Source organism: Nicotiana tomentosiformis, chromosome 3, assembly GCF_000390325.3.
Source record: "Nicotiana tomentosiformis chromosome 3, ASM39032v3, whole genome shotgun sequence".
Taxonomy (NCBI): Eukaryota; Viridiplantae; Streptophyta; class Magnoliopsida; order Solanales; family Solanaceae; genus Nicotiana; species Nicotiana tomentosiformis.
Window position 1 is genome coordinate 151,134,286 of NC_090814.1, and position 22,975 is coordinate 151,157,260.

Here is a 22,975-nt window from a genome sequence, read left to right on the forward strand (position 1 = left end):
TGGTTTACATGCCAGAGCATTTAGGGGAAATAAGTAAAGAAGCCGTTTCCAGGCAGCCTATCATTGAAATCGGCCCGGATGATCTTTGGAGAAAGGTGCAAGTAAGGGAGTATTATGTGGTTGATCATTTGAACAAAACCCCTGCACAGATATCCATTCTATCACTACTGCAGAATTCTGAGGCACATAGGAACGCATTGATAAAAGTGTTGAATGAGGCTTATGTACCCAATAACATTACCAGTGGAGAGATGGCCAACATGGTAGGACAAGTATTGGAAAGCCATAAGATCACTTTCCATGAAGATGAACTACCGCCGGAAGGGTTGAGTCACAACAGGGCACTGCATATCACAGTACAGTGTGAAGACAAATTCATTTCCAGGGTCTTGATAGATGGGGGTTCAAGTCTCAACATCTGCCCGTTGACTACTTTGAAGAGGTTAGGTAAAGGTTTGCATGAGATACGAGCAGGAACTATGAACGTAAAAGCATTCGATGGGTCTCAAAGGGCCACAATCGGAGAAACCAACCTCTGCTTACAAATGGGTCTAACTTGGTTTGATGTTGAATTCCAAGTGCTCGACATATCTGCCTCATATAATCTGCTATTGGGACGACCTTGGATACACGCCGTTGGGGCTGTAGCATCTACTCTGCATCAGGCTGTGAAGTTCGAATGGAATCATCAGGAGGTGATCATTCATGGAGATAGGAGTAACCCTATTTACACCAACCAGACTATCCCGGTTGTGGAGAATAGAAGGAAGTTAGGAGGAGAGACTTACCATCACATTGAGCGTATTAACGCGATCAAGAAGGACAAATGGTAGAGTAGCAATATAGAAAGCATATTGGCATGGATAAAGTATGAACCCGGCAGAGGTCTTGGCAAGAATCTCCAAGGGATCACCAAACCAATACAATTAAAATATCACGGCACGACCTTTGGACTGGGATATCAGTACACCTGGCAAGAGTATCAGAATTGGTCGCCACCATGGTGTGGTCCTTATTACCCTCTTGAGCAGCCGATACCATATTTGAGCCAATCCTTCCATCAGGCCAATATGATGTGGAGATCTAAAGAACATGAAATTCTAGTTGGTTTAAGGAATCTGTTCTTGGAAGATAAAGACATGGACTGCAGTGTAATAGTTGAGAAGGAGGGGGAAGAAGGCCTCGTCATCCAGACAGTGGAGAAGGGAGCTATTCTCAGGAACTGGACTGCCACACCATCAAGGGCCCGCCGAGTTCCGGGGTAGCCTGGCTGCTAGTGTCATTTATTTTGAAAACAATTCTTATGAGCATTTTTAAAACATTTTCAGTATTTTTTTTTGAAACATTTGTTTGAATCATTAAAAATCGCTTTTGTTTGACATCTTGATAATTATCAATGGTTTGCTATTTTATTATTTATTACTATTCTCTACATTTTTCTCTCTACAGCATTACTATTTCTTATCGTGATGAACCAACAAATGTGACATGTAATGAGACAATACAACATAAGGATAGTGACTCAGAGGAAATAGAAGAAGAGGATATAATACCCGAGGAAATTGTCAGAGAAGTGGAAAACTTTGAAAACAAGCCTAAGTCCAATTTTGATGAGACTGAAACAGTTAATCTAGGAGACTACGAAACAGTCAAGGAAACACGTGTAAGCATGCACCTATCACCATCAGAGAAGGAAGACTATGCACAGTTCTTGAAGGAGTATGAGGATATATTTGCATGGTCCTATGATGATATGACCGGTTAGAGCACGTCCATAGTGGCTCATAAACTACCTGCCAACCCAATGTGTCCGCCGGTAAAGCAGAAGCTCAGAAAGTTCAAGCTAGATATGAGTTTGAAAATCAAAGAAGAAGTCACCAAGCAGATCAAAGCTAAGGTTCTTAGAGTGGTTGAATATCCAACTTGGTTGGCTAACATCGCGCCGGTTTCGAAGAAGGATGGAAAAGTCAGAGTATGCGTCGATTATCGAGACCTAAACAAAGCAAGTCCCAAAGATGATTTCCCGTTACCTAACATACACATACTGATCGACAATTGTGCCAAGCATGAACTTCAATCCTTTATAGATTGCTTCGCGGGATATCATCAAATCTGGATGGATGAAGAGGATGCTGAAAAGACAGCTTTTATTACACCGTGGGGGTGTACTGCTATAAAATGATGTCGTTTGGTCTGAAGAATGCTGGGGCCACTTAGATGAGGGCCATGACAACTATTTTCCACGACATGATACACAAGGAGATAGAGGTATATATGGATGACGTTATCATCAAATCCAAAAAAAGTACAGATCACATAGCAGACCTGAGGAAATTCTTTGATCGGCTTCGAAGGTACAATTTGAAATTGAATCCCGCAAAATGTGCCTTCAGGGTCCCCGTAGGAAAGTTATTAGGATTCATCGTCAGCCGCCGAGGAATTGAGCTAGACCCATCAAAGTTCAAGGCTATCCAGGATTTGCCACCTCCAAAGAACAAGAAAGACGTGATGAGCTTATTGGGACGTCTTAATTACATCATCCGCTTCATAGCACAATCAACCGTGATCTGTGATCCGATTTTCAAAATGATAAAGAAGGATGCCGCAACCAGTTGGACTGAAGACTGCCAGAAATCTTTTGATAGAATCAAAGAATATTTGTCCACACCGCCAGTCCTGATCCCGCCAGAACCTGATAGACCACTGCTACTCTATCTCTCCGTATAAGATGGGGTTTTCGATTGTATCTTGGGACAACACGATGAGACGGGAAGGATAGAACAATCCATATATTATCTGAGTAAGAAGTTCACACCCTACGAAGCATGGTATTCTCTACTGGAATGCACATGTTGTGCTTTGACATGGATAGCCTAGAAACTGAGGCACTACTTCTGTGTTTATACCACGTATCTCATATCAAGGATGGATCCTTTGAAGTACATCTTCCAGAAACCCATGCCTACAGGGAAGCTAGAAAAATGGCAGATATTATTGAATTTGACATCGTCTATGTGACTCAGAAGGCAGTTAAGGGACAAGCATTAGCGGATCATCTTACAGAAAATCCTGTAGGAGGAGAATACGAACCACTAAAAACGTATTTTCCTGATGAAGAAGTATCATTCGTAGGAGAAGATATCGCTGAAGCCTGCGACGGATGGAGAATGTTTTTCGATGGAGCCGCAAACTTCAAAGGAGTGGGTATCCGCGAAACTCAGATTTTCGTGCACCATATTATATGGCAGAATATGAGGCTTGCATATTGGGGCTCAATTTGGCCGTTGACATGAATATATAGGAATTACTGGTAATTAGTAATTCACATCTTCTGGTACATCAGGTGCAGGGAGAATAGGCTACAAAGAATACCAAGATATTATCATATCTATATCATGTGCAAGAGATGATGAAGAGGTTCACGAAGATAGAGTTTAGACATATCCCGAGAATCCAGAATGAGTTCGCAGATGCATTGGCCATATTTTCCTCCATGATACAGCATCCAGACAAGAATTTCATTGACCCCATTCCGGTAAGGATTCATAATCAGCTAGCTTATTGTGCTCACGTTGAAGAAGAAGCAGACGGGAATCCATGGTTCCATGATATCAAGGAGTACTTGGCAAAAGGAGAGTACCCGGAGCATGCAAATCATATTCAAAAACGCACGCTCCGAAGATTGTCCAACCATTTCTTCTAAAGTAGAGGAATTCTGTACAGAAGGACTCCAGACTTAGGGTTATTACGGTGTGTTGACGCCAAGGAAACTTCCAAACTGCTCGAAGAGATACACTCTGGAACTTGCGGACCACACATGAATGGTTTCGTTTTAGCCAAGAAGATACTGAGAGCAGGTTATTTTTTGATGACTATGGAAACAGACTGCATCAGGTATGTCCAGAAATGTCATTAGTGCCAAATACATGCAGATATGATACGGGTGCTGCCAAATTAACTCAATACAACGAGTGCACCTTGGCCTTTTGCCGCTTGGGGAATGGACGTCATTGGACCAATCGAGTCGCCGCTTCAAACGGGCACAGGTTCATTTTTGTGGCCATAGACTACTTCACAAAATAGGTCGAAGCTACATCTTACAAAGCTGTAACCAAGAAAGTCGTCGCAGATTTTGTCAGAGATTGTATTGTTTGCTAATTCGGGGTTTCAGAGTCCATTATCACCGAAAACGCTGCCAATCTCAATAGTGACCTAATGAAAGCTATGTGCGAGACCTTCAAAATCAAGCACAAGAATTCCACAGCATACAAGCCTCAAATGAATGGAGTCGTGGAGGCCGCAAACAAGAATGTCAAGAAAATACTAAGGAAGATGGTAGACAACCACAAGAAATGGCACAAAAAGTTACCATTTGCCTTATTGGGGTACCGTACCACAGTCCGCACATCAACCGGGGCAACTCCATATTTGCTGGTCTACGGTACCGAAGTTTTCATTCCTGCCGAGGTTGAAATTTTCTTTAAGAATTATACAAGAAGTTGAACTCAGTGATGCAGAATGGATAAGAAGCCGCTATGAATAATTAGCTCTCATTGACGAGAAAAGAATGAATGCAGTATGTCATGGTCAACTCTATCAGAATAAGATGTCCAGAGCTTTCAACAAAAGGGTCAAACCTAGACAGTTCGCACTGGGGCAGCTGGTACTGAAGCGGATCTTCCCGTATCAAGATGAAGCCAAAGGGAAATTTTTTCCCAATTGGCAAGGGCCCTACATAGTTCATAGAGTACTAACAGGAGGAGCACTCATACTCGCAGAAATGGACGGAGAGGTTTGGCCAAAGCTTATCAACTCAGATGCAGTCAAAAGATATTATGTTTAGAATGTTTGCATTTCTTCATCTGATGTAACTGAACTATGCTTGACCTGATTCCCGTTTAAGAGGGGATACGTAGGCATCCATGTGGGTTCGGTCACAATTCAATAAAATTTTCATTTTCCCCACAACCAGAAACTGGGGCAGAATTTTAAGGAGGACCCTCAAAATTCCAGAGCAAGTCCAGCCAACGTCATCATATGCAAAACGGTCAGAGAATCGCCTAAGTAAACTGGGGCAATATTTTGAAGAGGACCCTCAAAATTCTAAGAAAGTCGCACTGTCTCTAAAGTGTCACAGTCATTGGTTCATCTAATTTATCCGATATTGCATACTAATATATTTTAAATAACTACATTCATCATATGCACGCACATTTTTCGAAAACTTTATTTTATGAAATAGCCAGATGCTACCCATGGTAACTCGAGCAGGATTTCTATGCAGAGCAAGGCAAAGCAAGCAGGCGAAGGCATGAACCAACCTTCCCCGTATAACTCACGATTTTCCTTTGGATGCAGGAATAAGGAATATTCACAAATATGTGCACACCTCAGGATCACTATCTTCATAACGACAAAGCTGCCAAACGCAAACACATTTCCAGCTAAGAAATACTCTGCTACTACTTATTATCTGTTCATTGCATGAGACTAAGCATTGTCTCCATCTTGCATGAGGCTAAGGCCTGCCTCCTCAATTGCATAAGGCTAAGCACTACCTTCCCCTGCATGAGGCTAAGCATTGTCTCTATTTTGCATGAGTCTAAGCCCCGGCTCCTCAATTGCATAAGGCTAAGCACTGCCTTCCCCTGCATGAGACTAAGCATTGTCTCTATTTTACATGAGGCTAAGCCCCGGCTCCTCAATTGTATAAGGCTAAGCACTGCCTTCCCCTGCATGAGACTAAGCATTGTCTCTATTTTGCATGAGGCTAAGCCCTGCCTTCTCAATTGCATAAGGCTAAGCATTGCCTTCCTCTGCATGAGACTAAGCATTGTCTCCATCTTGCATGAGGCTAAGCCCTGCCTCCTTAATTGCATAAGGCTAAGCACTGCCTTCCCCTGCATGAGACTAAGCATTGTCTCCACCTTTGCATGAGGCTAAGCCCTACCTCCTCAATTGCATAAGGCTAAGCATCGCCTTCCATTGCATGAGGCTAAGCCCTGCCTCCTTAATTGCATAAGGTTAAGCACTGCCTTCTATTGCATGAGACTAAGCACTGTCTCCAATCTTTGTATGAGGCTAAGCCCTGCCTCCTCAATTGCATAAGGCTAAGCACTGTCTTCCATTGCATGAGGCTAAGTCGTGCCTCCTTAATTGCATAAGGCTAAGCATTGCCTTTCATTGTATGAGACTAAGCACTGTCTCCAGTCTTTGCATGAGGCTAAGCCCTGCCTCCTTAATTGCATAAGTCTAAGCACTGCCTTCCCTTTGCACGAGACTAAGCATTGTCTCCATGCCTGCATGAGACTAAACATTGTCTCTCCTTTCATAACCACAAATGCTATGCTATTCGAAACCTTGCACTATTCTTTACCTCGGGGCTAAGCTCTGTCCCCGATCTTACACGAGACCAAGCTCTGTCTTGTTTCGTTTTGCATCATGTCTTTGCATCTCATGGGCTGAAATATCGCCATTCTGTCCTAAGGCATCATAGTCCGAAGGCATCATCCTCATAGCCGGAAGACACCATGCCATGGCCTAAGGATCTCTCAATATTGTACATCATTATTCAAAGGCATCACAGTTCAGAAGCACCATCCTCATGGCCCAAGAACATTATTTCATGGCCTGCGAATCCCCTATCTCACGATTCGTGGTGCGAGACATCATGGTCTAAGGACACCATCCTCATCGTCCAAAGACAACTTTCATGGTCCAAAGGGAATTTGCATCATGCTTAAATTCTCGCAATAATCCATATATACTTGCATGCATTGTGTTTTAAGTTTTGCAGGTAATCCAGGAAGTAACCGTTCTCCTAACGGGAGCAATCTTCGCTCCGGTTTCCGTTCAACGTTCATATCTTGCAATTATTGCAAACGTAACCAACCACCGTCTGTTACCCGTTCCCATCTGATAATCTTCAAATATCCATACACCCCCCCCCCAAGATACATCCATTTATAATCCCGATATCATCATGTCCAGAAAAGCTTGTCTGTTTCTACAATAAATTAATCGGTTTATTCCATCGTTGGATCCAGAACTACACATGGCCTGATTCCTGTAAAACCAGAGATATGTAGGCAACTAAGAAACCAGAGTTCAACCTATATTTTTCAAAATCACACCATTCAGTCAAAATCGGTCATCATTTATTTACCCAACAACTCTTTCATCATTCCCGGATAAAGAGGGGTAGCTGTTGATACCCAATTTTTCTTCATATTTTATATATATATATATATATATATATATATATATATATATATATATATATATATACATATACATACTTTCAAAATAGTGCATATGCATCATCATTTGATTTATAAGCATACACAAGTATTTTTCATAATTTTCCATGATTTTTAAAGTCGGTAAACCAATTTATTTCTGCATTTTTATTGTATAAATATCCAATAATTATCCTCCAAATTATTTTATGATGATTTAATCATCTAAACTTATCATTTATACCAGCATGAGGTTTTAAATATTTTTCAGTGCATTTCTTATAACTACATTTGCATTTTTAAGGCTAAATTGCATATTTTGCAATAATAGCCCACATGCATATATAATTACATTATTTATGCAGAAAATGACTTTTTATATTTTTATAATGTTAAGTAGTTATTTTTAATTACTTTAGTGCACAAATGATATTTTTGATATTTATTAATCACTTTTATAAATTATTTATTTATTAAACATTGGGTATTTAAACTTTGGCCCAAACCTTACCTATTTTCGGATCTAGACCACCCAGTCCCATCCCAATAACATCTAAGCCCAAACCAAATAACCCCCAACCCAACCAATTAAACCAACCCGACCCAAGACCAACAGCCAATCGTGGTCGTTGATCTCTGAGATCGCTGCCTTTGAACTCTCTCAACCCCCCCTTCTCTCTGTCAAACCCTAGTCGTCTTCTCCCCCAAATCCCTCTCCTAATCCCACCAGACATGGGATTATACAGCCATTTTTTGCCATATACGACTCTTCCCTGGTACTGGATCATTCTCTATACCGCTTGCCTAAACATGGCAAGCGGATATCATCATAATCGAACCAAAATCGGTTCAACTTCTTGACCCTTCTACTGTTCCTTCTATGTTCATTCTTGTTCTATTATGGGTATAAATCTCTGTGTATCTCTATTGATTCTTACTTACCCTAAAAATTAGGGTTTCATATCTCTTTAGATAGAACCAAAATTGGTTCGATTCTTTGATTTTAAGCGATGTTTCTGACTATATTCATCTTATTCTGTGCAACGTTTGATTTTTTATTTTTAGATTCTGCCGATTTTTGTTCTTTTCCTAAAATTAGGGTTTTGAAATTTCTCTCTTTTCCTTACTTATTTCGATTGCATGTGATGTTCTTTCCTTTCTAGTGTTTAATTGATGATTTTCTTTGTTTGGGTGTTCGATTTTTACTGCTATATAAACCCCTCCCTATTCCCCTTTGGGAGGAGGAGAATCACTAAGAAATTTACTAAAAAAAATTAAAGTTGTGTGCTCTTTGTTCTCTAATACTCTTGCTCTATATTCTGGTTCCTGGCCGGCTGAAAGCCAAGGCCAGAAATTCTGGGTTCTTGCTCTTTGTTGATATTCATAACACTGTGGACTTCCGTTCTTTCTTGTTCTTCGCTTAACTGGTGAGTTACCAAACCTTTATCATTTCATTCCTATTTACCTGTCATCAGCATATGTTTTCACTTCTGAAGATTGTGGTTTAATGTATTTCTGGGTTATTCTCGTGTGCAATTCTAATTGACTTACTTCAATTTTAGGCCTTTCTAATCTTAATTCCATTACGTTTGTAGTTTGATACATGCTTAGACCTGATTTGAGCTAATTAATTTCTTTTTAAGTCTGCCTAGCCTATGTGTTACTAATGTTTAGAACCTTTGCACTTTAGCCATCTCTTTAGTGTTTAAATTTGCTATTAACCTTGTTACTTGAACATGCTTTCATTTCCTTTTTTATGGATTAGATGACTACACATGAATGTATTAACTAAGTGTCTAGCATAAGTCTGTTTCTGAACTTGTTGTGATGACATGTAGCATGTTTGATCCTGTATGCTTCTACCATGTCTTGACTTCCCAATAGTTGCCTTAATTTGTTCTCATTCTGTTAAGTTATGTTGCCAATTGATATGATCCCTTCTTGGGACACTAGCATCTACACTTAGCATAATCTGAACCTTTTTCTTACAATAAGTCTGTGTACATCAATCTTGCAAACCTGTCTTGTTAGTATATGCATTATGTGTTGAACTTGTTTTTCTGAAACTTTGTTAAGTCTGTTCTCAAAACCTAAGCATGTTCTACTACCTGTTCTATGTGCTCAACTTCAATCTGCTTGTATCCCTCAGTGTTGTCCCTTAACCTTAGTCTATTCCCTTACTGCCTGGTCTCTTTTGAGTTTTTATTCTTAGCCAGCTGAAAGCCAAGGCTACTTATGTTATATAATTTGACCTCCCTAGTGTGAGCACTGCTCGGGGTCCAATTGGGACCCTTGTGAACCCTGACACACTAGGATTTGGTCCTTAGTCTTTCTCTGAATTTCCCCTATCAACCTCCCTAGTGTGAGCACTGCTCGGGGTCCAATTGAGACCTTTGTGAACTCTGATACACTAGGATTTGGTCCTTGTCTTTCTCTGAATTTCCCCTATCAACCAACCTAGTGTGAGAACTGCCATGGGTTCTTGAAGCCCTTGGGAACTCTAACACACTAGGGTCTTGGTTCTATTTGCTCAACTCTGTTTTCTACCTACTGGATGAATCAATTGGTTTCTGGCTGCCTTATGTCAATGAAGATGTAATTTCTGGGCTGTTGTGAACCATGGGAATGAAGGCATGGCCTGGCTGGGTATATCTTTGGGCCTGCTGTAGGCTCATTATAGTTATTTTATTCTGTAATTTATGCCATTCATTGGATCTATAATAATGTTGTAATAACAATTGGGGGTATTAGTAAAACTGGGAAAAAGGGATTTATCTTAATACTTGCAGTGAAATGGGTAGAGATCCTACCTATAGGTGCTCTACTTTGCTCAAATATGTTATTATGCTCAAATGTGTTCAGTTATTATGCGTTAGAAATCCTGCCTATAGGTTCTCTACTTTGCTCAAATGTGTTCTGCTTTTACCCGTTAGAAACCATGCCTATAGGATATTAAATGACCAATATCTCAATGTGCACATGCATTAGGCTGTATAGGATCTTGTTAATTTACATGCTACCTAATCTGCAATTTAGATACCATGCCAATAGGATCTAAAATCAGTCTCAATTATGACTATAGAAATCCTACCTATAGGGTCTAAAACCAGTCTTAATTATTATCCTGCTCGTTTCTTTCAAGTGCTAATGTTGAACTTTCAACACTGTTTCGTTGCCACTATTAGAAAGCATGCCTATAGGATCAAACTAAGTAATTCTTAATATCTTCCATAGTTATCACTGCCAACTATTGCGTAAATTATCTAGATAACATGTCTATAGGTTTAATCGCTTATAACACGTAATTAGTAGGCAACTGTGTAGTCACTTAGAAATTGTATCTAAGGTAGCATCTTGCATCTGAAACTGCCTGCATGTTCAAATCCCAAGGTCACATAGAAACCATGTCTATAGGGCCTAATGGCTTTAATTTGCCTCAATCCTAAAATTGTCTAACGCTTAATGTGAAAAATTTCTTCGCGTACATTTGTTGTCTAAGTGTGGAGGCTAACTTAAGCCCTTATTTGCTTTTACATGAAGTCCAACTTATTTTATATGTCTCCGAGTTTTATCATTTATGAGAAGCCTAAGTTAAGTCTAGAAACCATCCAAAATAGAGGTCCAAATGCCTACTGGGCCATAGGCATGGGACGGATAGTGCACGCATAGGGCACGATTTAGAATCAACTAGTGCATTTTAGGTAAAAACTTAAAGATAGTAATCGGGTAGCAGGATATGATAGTCTGTGCCCGCTGAATAATACGAGTAACACACCCACCTTGAGGGAGTTACGAAGTATTAATTATGTTGCACGGGGTGATCCTTTAGGCTAAAAAACTTAGGACCCCTATCTTGTCTTTAAACCAATTATATGTGTTTACTCAAGGACTTTCTAATAATGATTTTTTAAAACTTCTTGTTTTTCTCTCTGACAATTTGACTAATTCATATAATTCAAGTTCGGCCGGAACCCACAGTTGTGGACCTCGAAGAGTGCCTAACACCTTCTCTTCGAGGTAATTTGAGTCCTTACCCGATCTTTGGTGACGCAAACTGGTTAAACCAGAGTTATTTACAAATAGGTGCCCTAACGCACCTCAAACCCGTTAGGTGGCGACTCTCTCTCTTTTAACACCCTTCCTTTAAAAGAGTTGTCACGTGTTGAAGCCCGATTTTGTGAGAAAGAAGGAGCGCGACACCCCAAATTCCCATGAACTGGGGACTATGGAAGAGGAATGGTCAGATGCGACCGATGGAGGTGATGTATCAACTATAGGTGGAAGAGTAGATGAAGATGGAAGTGATGTAGCAGTTGTTGGTGTTGGTGAAGGTGGAGATGAAGTTGATGGAGTTGAAGAGTGAAAGGCAGCTGCATCAAATGCAGTACTGGCTGTTGGATGCTCGCCAACCAAAGACGGCAAGGACCCAGTACTCAGCCCCTCAGCACCGATAACAACAATTGGGACCCGAAAATGAGAGTTGGCATTTTCTACCAAATCAGATTCTCCCCAAAGTGCCGAGACATCGTCTTCAGTTGGTGTAACTATCTCAACAGGTCGAGCATCTTGTTGAGATGATGAGGATCATCACCTTATATGTAGAGAAGCTCCTTCATCACTAGTTTCTTCATCATCATCAATTATCACGGTGTCTATGACCGGCCCAGAAGGAGGACCAGCCGTCATCGCCACCGGAGATGACTCGGGGGCATCAGTCTTTGCCCTCTTATTCTTTTCCCCGGTCGCGGAGGAACGTCTTCTCTCTGGTTGTTTATCCTCCGGCCGGGGACTCCGTAAATAAGTGTTTGCCCCCGAAACAGTCCCAGAGATACTTGTTCGAGTAAATGTTTCTTGAAGCAGCCTCGCTTCATCAGCATGATCAGCCAAAACGTCCTCTTCGGGGACAGCAACAGAGCCCGCAGGTAGACCTAATTTCCTGAACAAGTCAGAAGGGTTCAACCAAGTTCTCCATATACAAAAATAATGGAATCAAGGTAAATTAAAATTACCATGATTTTTGGCCTTCCACCCGTATTTAAGGGCCAGTTCTTTCCACAAATGATTTTCAGGCGTCGTGACGTCCAAGATCTTCTGAACTCACCGGTCCAAACCTTCCACCACCGATGGGATCCATCGTGTTGTTGAAACATACGAAGGGTGAAGAGTTGATACGGCCATAAAAGAATATCTAGTAAAAAGAAATACTAAACAAAGAGCTTACGAGTGCGGTTATAAGTGGCCGGAAAGGATGTATCCGTTGTCGGAATGATGTCATTGGTAGCGACTGTAACGAACCGTTTCATCCACCCACGGTCGTTGTCATCATCCATGCTAGATAGCAAAGCATGGTGGCCACGCTTGCAGAGGTTTATCATTCCCTCGCGGAAGATTTTGGGAGAATAGAGATTAGAGATTCATCATATGAGCTAAGGTTAGCTCTTCTCCAGTCTCATGGCACAGGCGTACCTGTGCCAAACATACTTGGTAGCGAAGGCAAAACTCCGCAATCACGGAATCAAGCTTTTCGCTCAAAAAAAATGCACCCAAAGTAAAGGGATACATGTAAAAGTATGTGAAACCTTCCTTGGGAATGGTCACTCGCTCCAATAGATCAGGAGCAATGATATCTAAATCATGGCAGCAGCAGTTTTCCTTCACAACATGAATACGGGAAGGACGAATGGAAGAAGGGTACCTGCTAACAGCCCATGTGCGAGGGTTAGCTGTATGGAATTTCTCTTCAAGGTCCTTTGTGATACTGAATTTTCTTGGGATGATGGAACCCACCGTTGGAGGAACAAAGTCCTCAGCTTTATTCTTGTTCTTTGAAGAACCATCACGCTTAGAGGAAGAAGCCATTGAAAAAGAGGAAGGAAAAGGTTTAGTGTTTGAAGAGAATTAGAGAAAGAATGGAAAACAAAGATGCAAATCGGAAGTTCGAGAAATTATAAAACGTAAAGGAAAAGAATGTTGCGTATAAGTAAAATTTTGGCGGCTAATTCATGGCCATGATTACCTCGATAATCGGCAAAAGCTGTGCTGAATCATGTTATGACGCGTGTTCGGGGCATTAAATGCAGAGAGATGTGCGTCTAATCAACTGTCAAGAACCTTCAGAGAGAGTTATAGTAATTCCCGCCAAAAAGGTATTTCTACCAACTTCCCGGTAACATAAAGTTATGTCACCGGAAAGTATGGGGACTATCTGTATAGGGTGAAATATGATATGACACGTGGTCGTCTAAAGGGAGGACACATGGAACCCAAGACGGGGATGGCCGAAGATCGAACGCAGCCATTCCGCTTGTCACCGGAAAGGATAACGTTCATAAAGGTGTGTTAAATACTCTGCGCCCGGTAGCATTTAATAGGGAATATTCTGCAGCATTAAGAGCGACGGTCTGTTACAGAGAATTTGACATTTATGTTCACCATTACGTCTTCATCAATGACCCTCATAATTGACATTAAAGGAGGGCACGATCCTAGGACCTTCTTCCCAAGACATAGCTATAAATAGTGAGCTCAGTTATCATTGTAAAGGACACGAATTTTCTAAACATATACTACATTCTATACAAAACTTAATACAATCTTACTTTCCTGCTTTTTGATCTCATCATTGATGTGCCCAGAAACCTTGTTCCTCGAACTGTCATCTCTATTGTTTCATCTACATTTTAAGGCTAAGTGTTGTACATTTCTTCAATTATTGCATTATTTCAGGATCAAATTAGTTCACTTGTCTAGAAAACACGTATAAATTCAACTGTACCGTCTTACGGGTAAACAACTATACCGTGTCATTTTTCCTACGGATAATGGTACTGGGAGTACGTACAACATGAAACTAGTCCTGATAACATGATACCTAAACTATCCCTTTCAAAAGACTTCCAAAAATATCAGAATTATATCAATTCTCAGCTAATTGGTCCGCTACTCGGTTAGCTTCTCGAAATAACACTACTCCACTAACATCTAAAATAACACTCTTATTACCAATTTAATTGTCCCTTTTGTTTAGAAAACAATCAGTAAAGTAATTTAAGTTTTTATTTTATGTAAATGAATGTCGGTCCTATTGAATTTATTTTGAATAAATTTAAGAAATAAATTTATCTTAGTAATGCATAATGGCTTATCGCATGAGATTAAAAAAAGTACTAATAATATCTTCCGATATATAAAAGCTAAAGAGCTACATCGAATATCTTAACACTAAAACACTCCGATATTACACAGGTAAAACATTTTGTTGTCCGCTCCAAAGAACTGTATTTTCACATCTTGGATTTACTTGTGGAACATATTAATAGAGATTTTGTACAAGATATAGTAAAATGTCCAAGCAGGAAATAAAAGAAATTGTGTTGCCAACATGCTTTCAATTGGTGACCGATTCTTTTCTAAACAGACTGCACTTAAGAATAAAATTATGCTGCATATGCAACCTATCATCAGGAAATATAACTTACCCACAAAACTGGACTTTCTTAACTTGAGTATGGTAATTGAAAGTGACCAAGACTGCCTGCGTTATAAGCTATGATTGCACAAAGACCAATACGTATAAATTTAGATATACCATATTGACTTTGGCTAAAGCTTGACCTGTTTGGCATACAAAACAATCTTCACATTGATGATCATCTAGAAGGAGAGAAGATCAATGTCAGGTCAAATACAAATAAAACAAGGATAAACAGCCCCCCAATTTGTAGTGCCAAACAATCCTATCAGTTTTCACTACTCAAGTACAACTGTTTCTGGTGAGGATGGAAATAGAACATACAAAGATGTGCTTATTCAAAATTTCTCTATAATCAGGCTGCAATAGAATGTACTCCTATGATTCCTTAGCCGCGGAATTCATCCATGAACTGCTTATGGAAATCTGTAAGACTAGATACAATAGCTGGTATCTTCTCTTCTTGCGGTAATATTGTGCACCTAAAATGCCACGTTCCAGGACGCTACACAGAAGCGACGCAAATACAACAGATTTAGTCAATACCAACAGTTCTCAATAAAGAGTAGTGTAACAAATACCTCTTAGTTTTCAAACAATAAACAGTTTCTTCTCTATAGGAAAGTATTTCTTTTCTTATTAGTTTCTTCTATTAGTAAGGTGATTCTTTTTCAGTACTGCATTCTTCTCGTCCCTATGTCAGCTTCTAGCATCTAAAATTACAATAGAATGAAATTTTAACGTCTACCAGGTATGCAAACTAATCAGCATCTGAAGGTAAAGATATTCAAACTGTTTAGGAAATGCTTCTTAAGTTTTGTCTGTTGACGTTTAATCATCCAGGTGAAAGTTTTTTGGAAATTAGTGGTGACAGTTACCAACCATAATAATACTAGGAATAGCATGAAGCAGGTGGTAAAATATAACAATCACCTGGCCAAATCCAGACCCAGGGACAACAACAATTCCAGTGGCATTGAGGAGGCGTCGAGCATAAAAGGCATCTGGTGCAGTTTTAGCTTCTTCTGCTGCTTTTATTGCTTTAGCTGGTAAGTTAATACGTGGAAATAGATACATTGCGCCCTCTGCTTTATTGCATGTTACACCCTCCAAACTGTTGAATGCATCTTCTAGTGTCTGTTGACAAATTAGTCAAAAAAACTTGCCAAACAGAGGAGAAAAATAGAAAATGTACCAATTGGACAGATAAAATTCGCCATAAGGAAGCAAAAAATTTAGATATACCATTTTTGAAAAGCTGAGATGAAACTCTAGAGGAAATTATTTTGGGACAACTTTTTTTGAGAAAATTTCAGGTATCATTTCTGCTTCCTACTTTAACCAGCTCTTCTTTTTTTAGATGCAAGGTTCATGATACAAAAACAACTCCCACTACTTCACCAAAACAAACTAGTTTATTATTTAGTCACCACTAGTTGTATGTGCTAATGCTACTGACCTTTGCACGCCTTGCCAAGGATGAGAGTATAGCTTCTTTCTCAGCACTAAAAGACTCGTATGATTCATCACCCACCTGCAGAAAACAATAGAGCAGTCCTGTTAGTCAAGCATCTATAACACAGATACGAGGAACCTCACAACAAGCATCAAGTTTATAGTCAAAGCCGAATGCATATCACTGTAGTGACATCTAATGTTTAGCTCACACCACATTAAAGAGTGTGATACACCTACATAAATTAAACCATTGAGGTACTCGTTCTAGTTATAGATTCTATAACTACCACTACCAAAATATTCAGACTAATGAGGGTGGCGACCCCACTCCTATTAACAGCTGCACCTCAATCCCAAGCTATCTGAGGTCGTCTCAATATCAATTTTACTCCTTTCGGGGAATGCAATGCCATGTATTACACAAACAGCATTACCAACCTTTGGGGGGCTCATGACGAGGCTTGCAAGAATCTGACCAGAAATGTTGGAACACAGATTGACAGATGCCACTTTGTATATCTGTTCCCTTATCTCAGGGCTAAATCCAGTGACCTCCATGTAACCTCCTCGCTTTCCACACTCTCCATAAAATCCTAAAGCCAGTAAGGGAAGTTAGCAAAAGCCAAGGATTAAAGAATATAATAAATCAGAAGCTTTTGTGAAAATGAAAACCCGCCCCTTTCCCCCTTCTCCCCCACAACTTCGTAAGATGCAGACAAACGAAAGAGAAAGACCACCAACAAAAGAGGGATGGATGGAGGGTAGTACGATCTACCTTTTGACACAGACTGAAAAGAAACTAAAGAGATGTCCTTTTCTCCAAATCCCATAGAGCGAGCAATTTTCTTAAACGAGTGGAACTGCTTCTCAGGCACATAAACATTTTCCTGATACACCTGCATGAGTTCCACAAGATATGAGAGGACTTACAATTTTAGAATTAATTGCACAATACTCAGGAATGAAAAAATTGTGACCCCCCTCAAACAAGTGGCAGAATCACTGGGAAATTCCCATGGAAGGAAAAGAATTTGCCAGAATCAAGCAAAGAAGCATCTAGAGGGAAATAAACTCACTTCATCCGCCAAAAGAACGAGGCCTTCTTTCTTGCAGAATTTCACAATATCTCGTTGGTTGGCCTCAGCAAGAACCTAAGGTATACATAGAAGCCATTCATGCTACATATAAACATTCTGAAATATTATTGGGAAAGGGAAGACCAGCATTTTCCACCACAGTAAGTTCTTCCTAAATGACGTAAATCAATGATGAAATTCCAAAATCTAATAAACCATTACCTGCCCAGTTGGGTTGCCTGGATTGATCACAACCAAAGCCCTAACTTTAATACCCTTGGATTTTGCAGTTTTCAGCTGATTCTCAAGCTCTGAGATCTCCAATCCCCATCCTGTTTCTTCATCAAGATAATAGGGAACCTAAAATACCAAATAAAAGCATACATAAGAGGCTCCTGTGTGGATCACCTTCAACTGAATAGTAAGTCAATCAGATCAGCTCTCATTAATAAAAGTTTACAATAATCTCTTCCAGAAGTAGGTTAACCTAGCCTATTAATTAATTTTTTTATTAAAAGATCTAATAGTTGCATTCACAACTAGCACTGATCAACTTTAAACTGAAGAAAATGCACGTACAAGAGTGCCACCATGGAGGGCAATTGAAGCGGAATAAAGTGGATATTGAGGGATAGGACAGAGAATTCCATCATTCTCTGACCCAATGAGCAACTGCATCATCATGTGAACCTGAATAGAAGATGAAGAACCAATATTATCAATATCTTGCTATTCTTTTAGTTACTTCTCTCAAAGCTGTACGAATAACTATTTGAGATCAAAATAATTTACCGCTGGGCTTGCACCATCAGTCAAGAAAATATCATTTGGATCAGCAGGGAAGCCATCGCGAGCTTCAATACCAGATGCAATTGTATCACGTAATCCTTTGACGCCCTAGATTTAGCAAGCACAAGAGTAAGTTCTATGGTTATACTGGCTGCAAATCTAGGACAATACAACAGAAGATATAGTCACCTGACTGTGGCTGTATGCACCTGTAGCTCTGCCAGGAATTTGATCGAGGATCTGGAAAGCTCGTTCAATTGAATCCGCACTACAAAACAAAGAGAGAATGAAAGACATCACATATCAATTTCTTGCAGTTACCGACCGGTTCTATGAGACGTAGTTCAGAAATCTCCTTTTCCCTATCATAGGTAGAAGGACAATGCTATTTAGCAAAATCCTGTAGAACATGGCTGAAGTTGATTCAAATTCTTCACCATATTCCTTTATTGGTAACCAATGTTTCAAACAAATGTCCATGCAAAAGGATTTTGCTTCTATTTGGGTGCAAGTCATAATCAACACCATACTATTAAGGGAAAGGAAATGCTCAAAAAAAGAACCTATCAACTAAAATATACAAACGTTTTGAAAACAAAAAGTGAATGGCTATAATTTAATGACACTGCATTGCACAGATTTCATAGAATAAGGAAAAAATAAGAGTTTGATTATAGCCAATTGAATTTTTACTTCACAAAAACCACAAAATGTGCCTACATTTTGAAGCTAAAACTGAAACAATACCCATAGGCATTAGGCACAAATAAAACAGATCAATTATCTAAAAATGTTGACCATCAGAAATTTTAAGTTATCAACTTAGAGCTTCTCAATCATCACAACCCTCCACATCATATTAATCTATTAGCTTAAAAGCCATACATTTCACTTTTGTCAGGCCTCAAGAATATTACTTGATATGCCAAGATGACACGAAACTCAAGTACATGTGATCTGACGGCAAGGGATTTATGATCATAAACCAACACTATAGCACTCCGGGCTATGCCTAATGTCCCGAGTTGCATGCTCCCTTTGGGCCTTGGGGACTTGCACTTTTTACGTGAGCCCAGGGCATTCTATGGATAATGGACAAGGAGGAACTTCCAATTTGTGTGAAGAAGGGGAATGCAACATTAAAAGCAAACTGATATGGAGAGACGATTGCAACATTATCACAAACCTTATTTACAAGCTAAATAATTGATCGGGACTTTGGGAGGCAAAAATAGCTGTTGCGTTATATCTCTTTTATAAAAATTCTGTTATCCTCGTGTAATATTAAAAAAAGGTAGTTGATTTATCGAAAAGAAAAAAAAATGAAAACTTTGTAATAATGCCACAAACATTTCATCCTATATTGACGGCTCACTTCACCCTCATAGTTCACTTTTGATAACTTGCATCAATTACAATAACATCACTTGGTTTTATAAGTTAGTAGTTTGACTTCAAAAAATTAAAAAGAATACAATCATTAAAATTTGATGCAAATTGTTTACCGTTCAATATCAAGGACGAAGGATTCCATCAGTAGCAGGAAATTTAACTGTACCATGTTTGAAACGTACAGGAGAATTCATTGGTTTTATGGAAATTAGTCATGTCAATTCCACTTCTTCAGAAATCTATAGAAACTAAGGTACATGAATTGTTTCACTGAGCTACAAGGTGCAGCGAGGTTGATAGACAAACTTCATACCTGAACAGACCTTGTGTTTCACTTTTGTCCAAAATAACTGGATGGTCACATAATGCAAGGGCCTAATAAAGGAAGACGTTGCTCGATGAGACAGAAAACAAACATAATCTAGAATCAAACAATTTATACCCACCTCCCTAAAGAAAGTAATAGGCTGCTGAGCCAAGGATTGAGGATTTCCAATATTGCAGTATAATATCTGCATGAATTAGAGGAATGTAAGAAAAGATCAAGACAACAATAACACTCCAGGTCACCTATATTACGCTTTGTTACAAGGGATAGAAGAAAAATCCGTTAAAATCTGCAATATTATAACAAGAGTTGGTACCTCATCAAAGGGATGAGAGCCTGGATTATCCTTGAGGTCTTGATGTAATTTCTGCATGACGATACATCACAAAGGGAAACGTACTTTTATTTGGATTTGTAAGGTTAAGCATGCCCATAAAAATAATGGTGCAAGTGCAACTAACAAGATTCTGAAATTCAGATTGATAATTCCAGCTAGTGTGCAAAATGGAGTTCCGAAACTACCTGAGCAAGGTTGACAATTTCTCCACGGACAGCATACTCACATTTCAAAACCTGAAACCAACAATAAGTTAAACTACATCAAGTAAGTTGACTCTAGAAACACCAGTAAAATCTTACATCAGAGAGGGCAAATACATAAAAAGAACCTACTTTAGGAAAGATAGTAAAAAAGACGTCACACTCACCAGTAGTAGAAATTTTTTGACAGTTGCTATCAGGATAATTAAAGTGGTCTAGACCTAGTAATATTAACCATTAAACAACAACAACAACAACCCAGTGTAATACCACTAGCTAGTGGGGTTTGGGGAAGGTAGTGTGTGCGCAGACCTTACCACTGAGCCTGTTAGAGAGGTTATTTCCAACAGACCTGCAAGAACTCCCCATTTGGGTGACTCGAACTCACAAAAAAACAGACAAATAAAACACTGAATTGGTAGTTGGACCAAAATAGAGGAATTATAACCAAGAACCGAATATATAGCATTAGTGAAAAGCAAAAAGGGTAAACCACTATTTTACACTGAAAACTAATTAAATGTATTTGTAAAGAAATCAATTACTAGGAAACGATTGAAAATCACAAAATTGGGTCGAACTAAAAACCGGCAAGTCAACAAGGGCAAAAGCAGAAAAAAATAAATAAAAAAGTATAAGAACAGCTGGAATACCTTTGGATTAAGGTTGTTAAGAGTCACCGGAGTAGATGAATAATCGGAAGCCATTGAATCAGAAGGAGCTGTGTGAAGAATGGACAAGAAACGAAGAACAGAAGCTGATTGAGGGGAAGAGGTGCGGCGTTGTAACACGCAAGTAGTAGTACTACTACTAGGAGAAGAATAGGTGGTCCTGGTTTTAGTGATGAGATTTTTGGCTTTGTCAGCTACGAATCTCCGCATTGTGCAATTCTGAACAATGGGCGGAGAGTTAAACAGCGGTTAAAGTGTTAAGATTCCAAGAATTTTTTACCGCTGTTTACACGAATCCAGTGCTTTTTGACTTTCTGCCCACGTTACAACATTGGCTTAGGATTAGTACGAAACTCTCTGACAATGTATTCTGACTCATTGATATAGCCTCCGCCGCCCACTGTATCTATATTTTAGTGGCAGTACTCTGTTCCAGTTGTTAAAGCTATTTACATTTTTGTCCGTTTCAAAAAAGTTAGCTTTTTTAAATTTATAAATAATTTTGCTTAAAATTATCATTATATCTTTAATGAGAAATTTTTATAATCGCACAAAATAGTATGACGTTATTTTTTTTATTTTATTACCGTTGTTTTGTCCCTTCACATAAAATACCTCGTCAATTCTCCTAAATTACAGCAATAAAAATTGCACCTCAACTTCAAATTAGTTAAACAGACATACAGAATCTCGAATTTAGTTTGGATTCATTTAAACGCATTATTTTCTATAATATTCAATAATTTAAAATATTCTAGAGATATTTGACTTAATCATATGACTGTATGACATACAGGATTTTCAATCATAACTTAAAAGGAAGAAAAACGTATACTCAATACCAACAAAATACCATACTCAATCTATAAATATATTTAGAGAATTTTGCAGAAAAACCGCATTCGATTGAAGTTTTGGCATAATGAACTGCTAATTTCATAAAGCATATTCCTGTGGGTTAAAAGAATGTTGTTTACCTATGTAATTTAAGGATACAATGACAATATCTTAATCAATGCAATTTGATTTTAGAAATCTGATTACTTGAGTTGGACTTCTAATATTATTCATGTATGTTGAAAATTAAATCAAAATTAATTAGTATTCCTAAGTTGTGTAGGATTTGGTATTTGGCAGTTTATTTAATTCATGTCTAGTTAGATTTATTTATATAGTTCTTATTGAAATTGATTTTGTTAATCTAGTCAAATTTGGTTTGTAGTATTATAAATAGGGGTGTTGTTACTTATTTTCTTATAGAGAGATTCAAGCGTTTCTGAATTGTGAAAAAGTCTCATAAAATATTCTCTCTAGTTTGATAAATTTATTCTATATACCTTATAGTGGAGTTTTTTGATTGTGCCTAAATTATTTTTCGGGTATTTCAATCTTTCAAATTGGTAAAAGAGCATTGATACCAGTTTAAGGAGGTGGTCGTTGTAGAGTCGGTGACTCAGATTTCTTCCATCTTTTGCTGTTTAGAAGGAATTTTTGGCTTCTATATTTTTTCGATTCTGGCTTCTGCTCTTAGGAGCGAGAAATAGGAAAGTGAATTCAAAGATATGAGATCGAGTGGAGGAGGAGTAGAATATGAATCCGCCGGTTTGGGAATGTCTACGAGTTATGCTGCAACGTGTGCTTCTTTAACCTCAATTCCTATTCATTCCTCCAACCTTGGTTTTAAGTTGTTGAAAAACTATGGCTGGAGAGAAGGAACTGGACTTGGCATTGCTGAACAGGGCAGATTGGAGCCCGTGCCAGTTTATATCAAGAAAAATAAGAGAGGGTTGGGAGCAGAGAAGTCAAAGAAGGCAGCAGAGCACCTTAAAAGTTCCGGGCTTTTCTTGGGGCGGAAGATTGTAAAAGATGGGGAGAAAGAAAAAGCGTCTCATGTACAGAAAACAAAGGGAATCTCTAAAAAGATGAAGAAAGTATTCGAGTTTGAGAACCGCATGCAAGAAAAAGAATTTGAGCGAGCAATTTTTAGGGAGTTCTGGCCAGATAATGTTTAG

General features: G+C 38.9%; 2 protein-coding genes across 2 annotated transcripts; one reads left to right on the forward strand and one right to left on the reverse strand.

Moving 5' to 3' along the window:
* Positions 1 to 14,805: 14,805 nt before the first annotated feature.
* Positions 14,806 to 21,384, reverse strand: LOC104100886 (alanine aminotransferase 2). The gene is made up of 15 exons (XM_009608254.4): positions 20,946 to 21,384; positions 20,275 to 20,325; positions 20,069 to 20,119; positions 19,871 to 19,936; positions 19,738 to 19,799; positions 18,222 to 18,300; positions 18,036 to 18,140; positions 17,823 to 17,933; positions 17,466 to 17,603; positions 17,244 to 17,318; positions 16,943 to 17,063; positions 16,606 to 16,760; positions 16,169 to 16,243; positions 15,643 to 15,846; positions 14,806 to 15,214 (listed from the first exon to the last, which is right to left on the reverse strand). Exons 1-15 carry the CDS (start codon positions 21,171 to 21,173, stop codon positions 15,098 to 15,100), a joined length of 1,638 nt encoding a protein of 545 aa, XP_009606549.1. The 5' UTR covers positions 21,174 to 21,384; the 3' UTR covers positions 14,806 to 15,097.
* A 1,141-nt stretch (positions 21,385 to 22,525) lies between these two features.
* LOC104100887 (uncharacterized) lies at positions 22,526 to 22,975 on the forward strand. Its single transcript, XM_009608255.4, has one exon. The coding sequence runs from the start codon at positions 22,526 to 22,528 to the stop codon at positions 22,973 to 22,975; it is 450 nt and encodes a 149-aa protein (XP_009606550.1).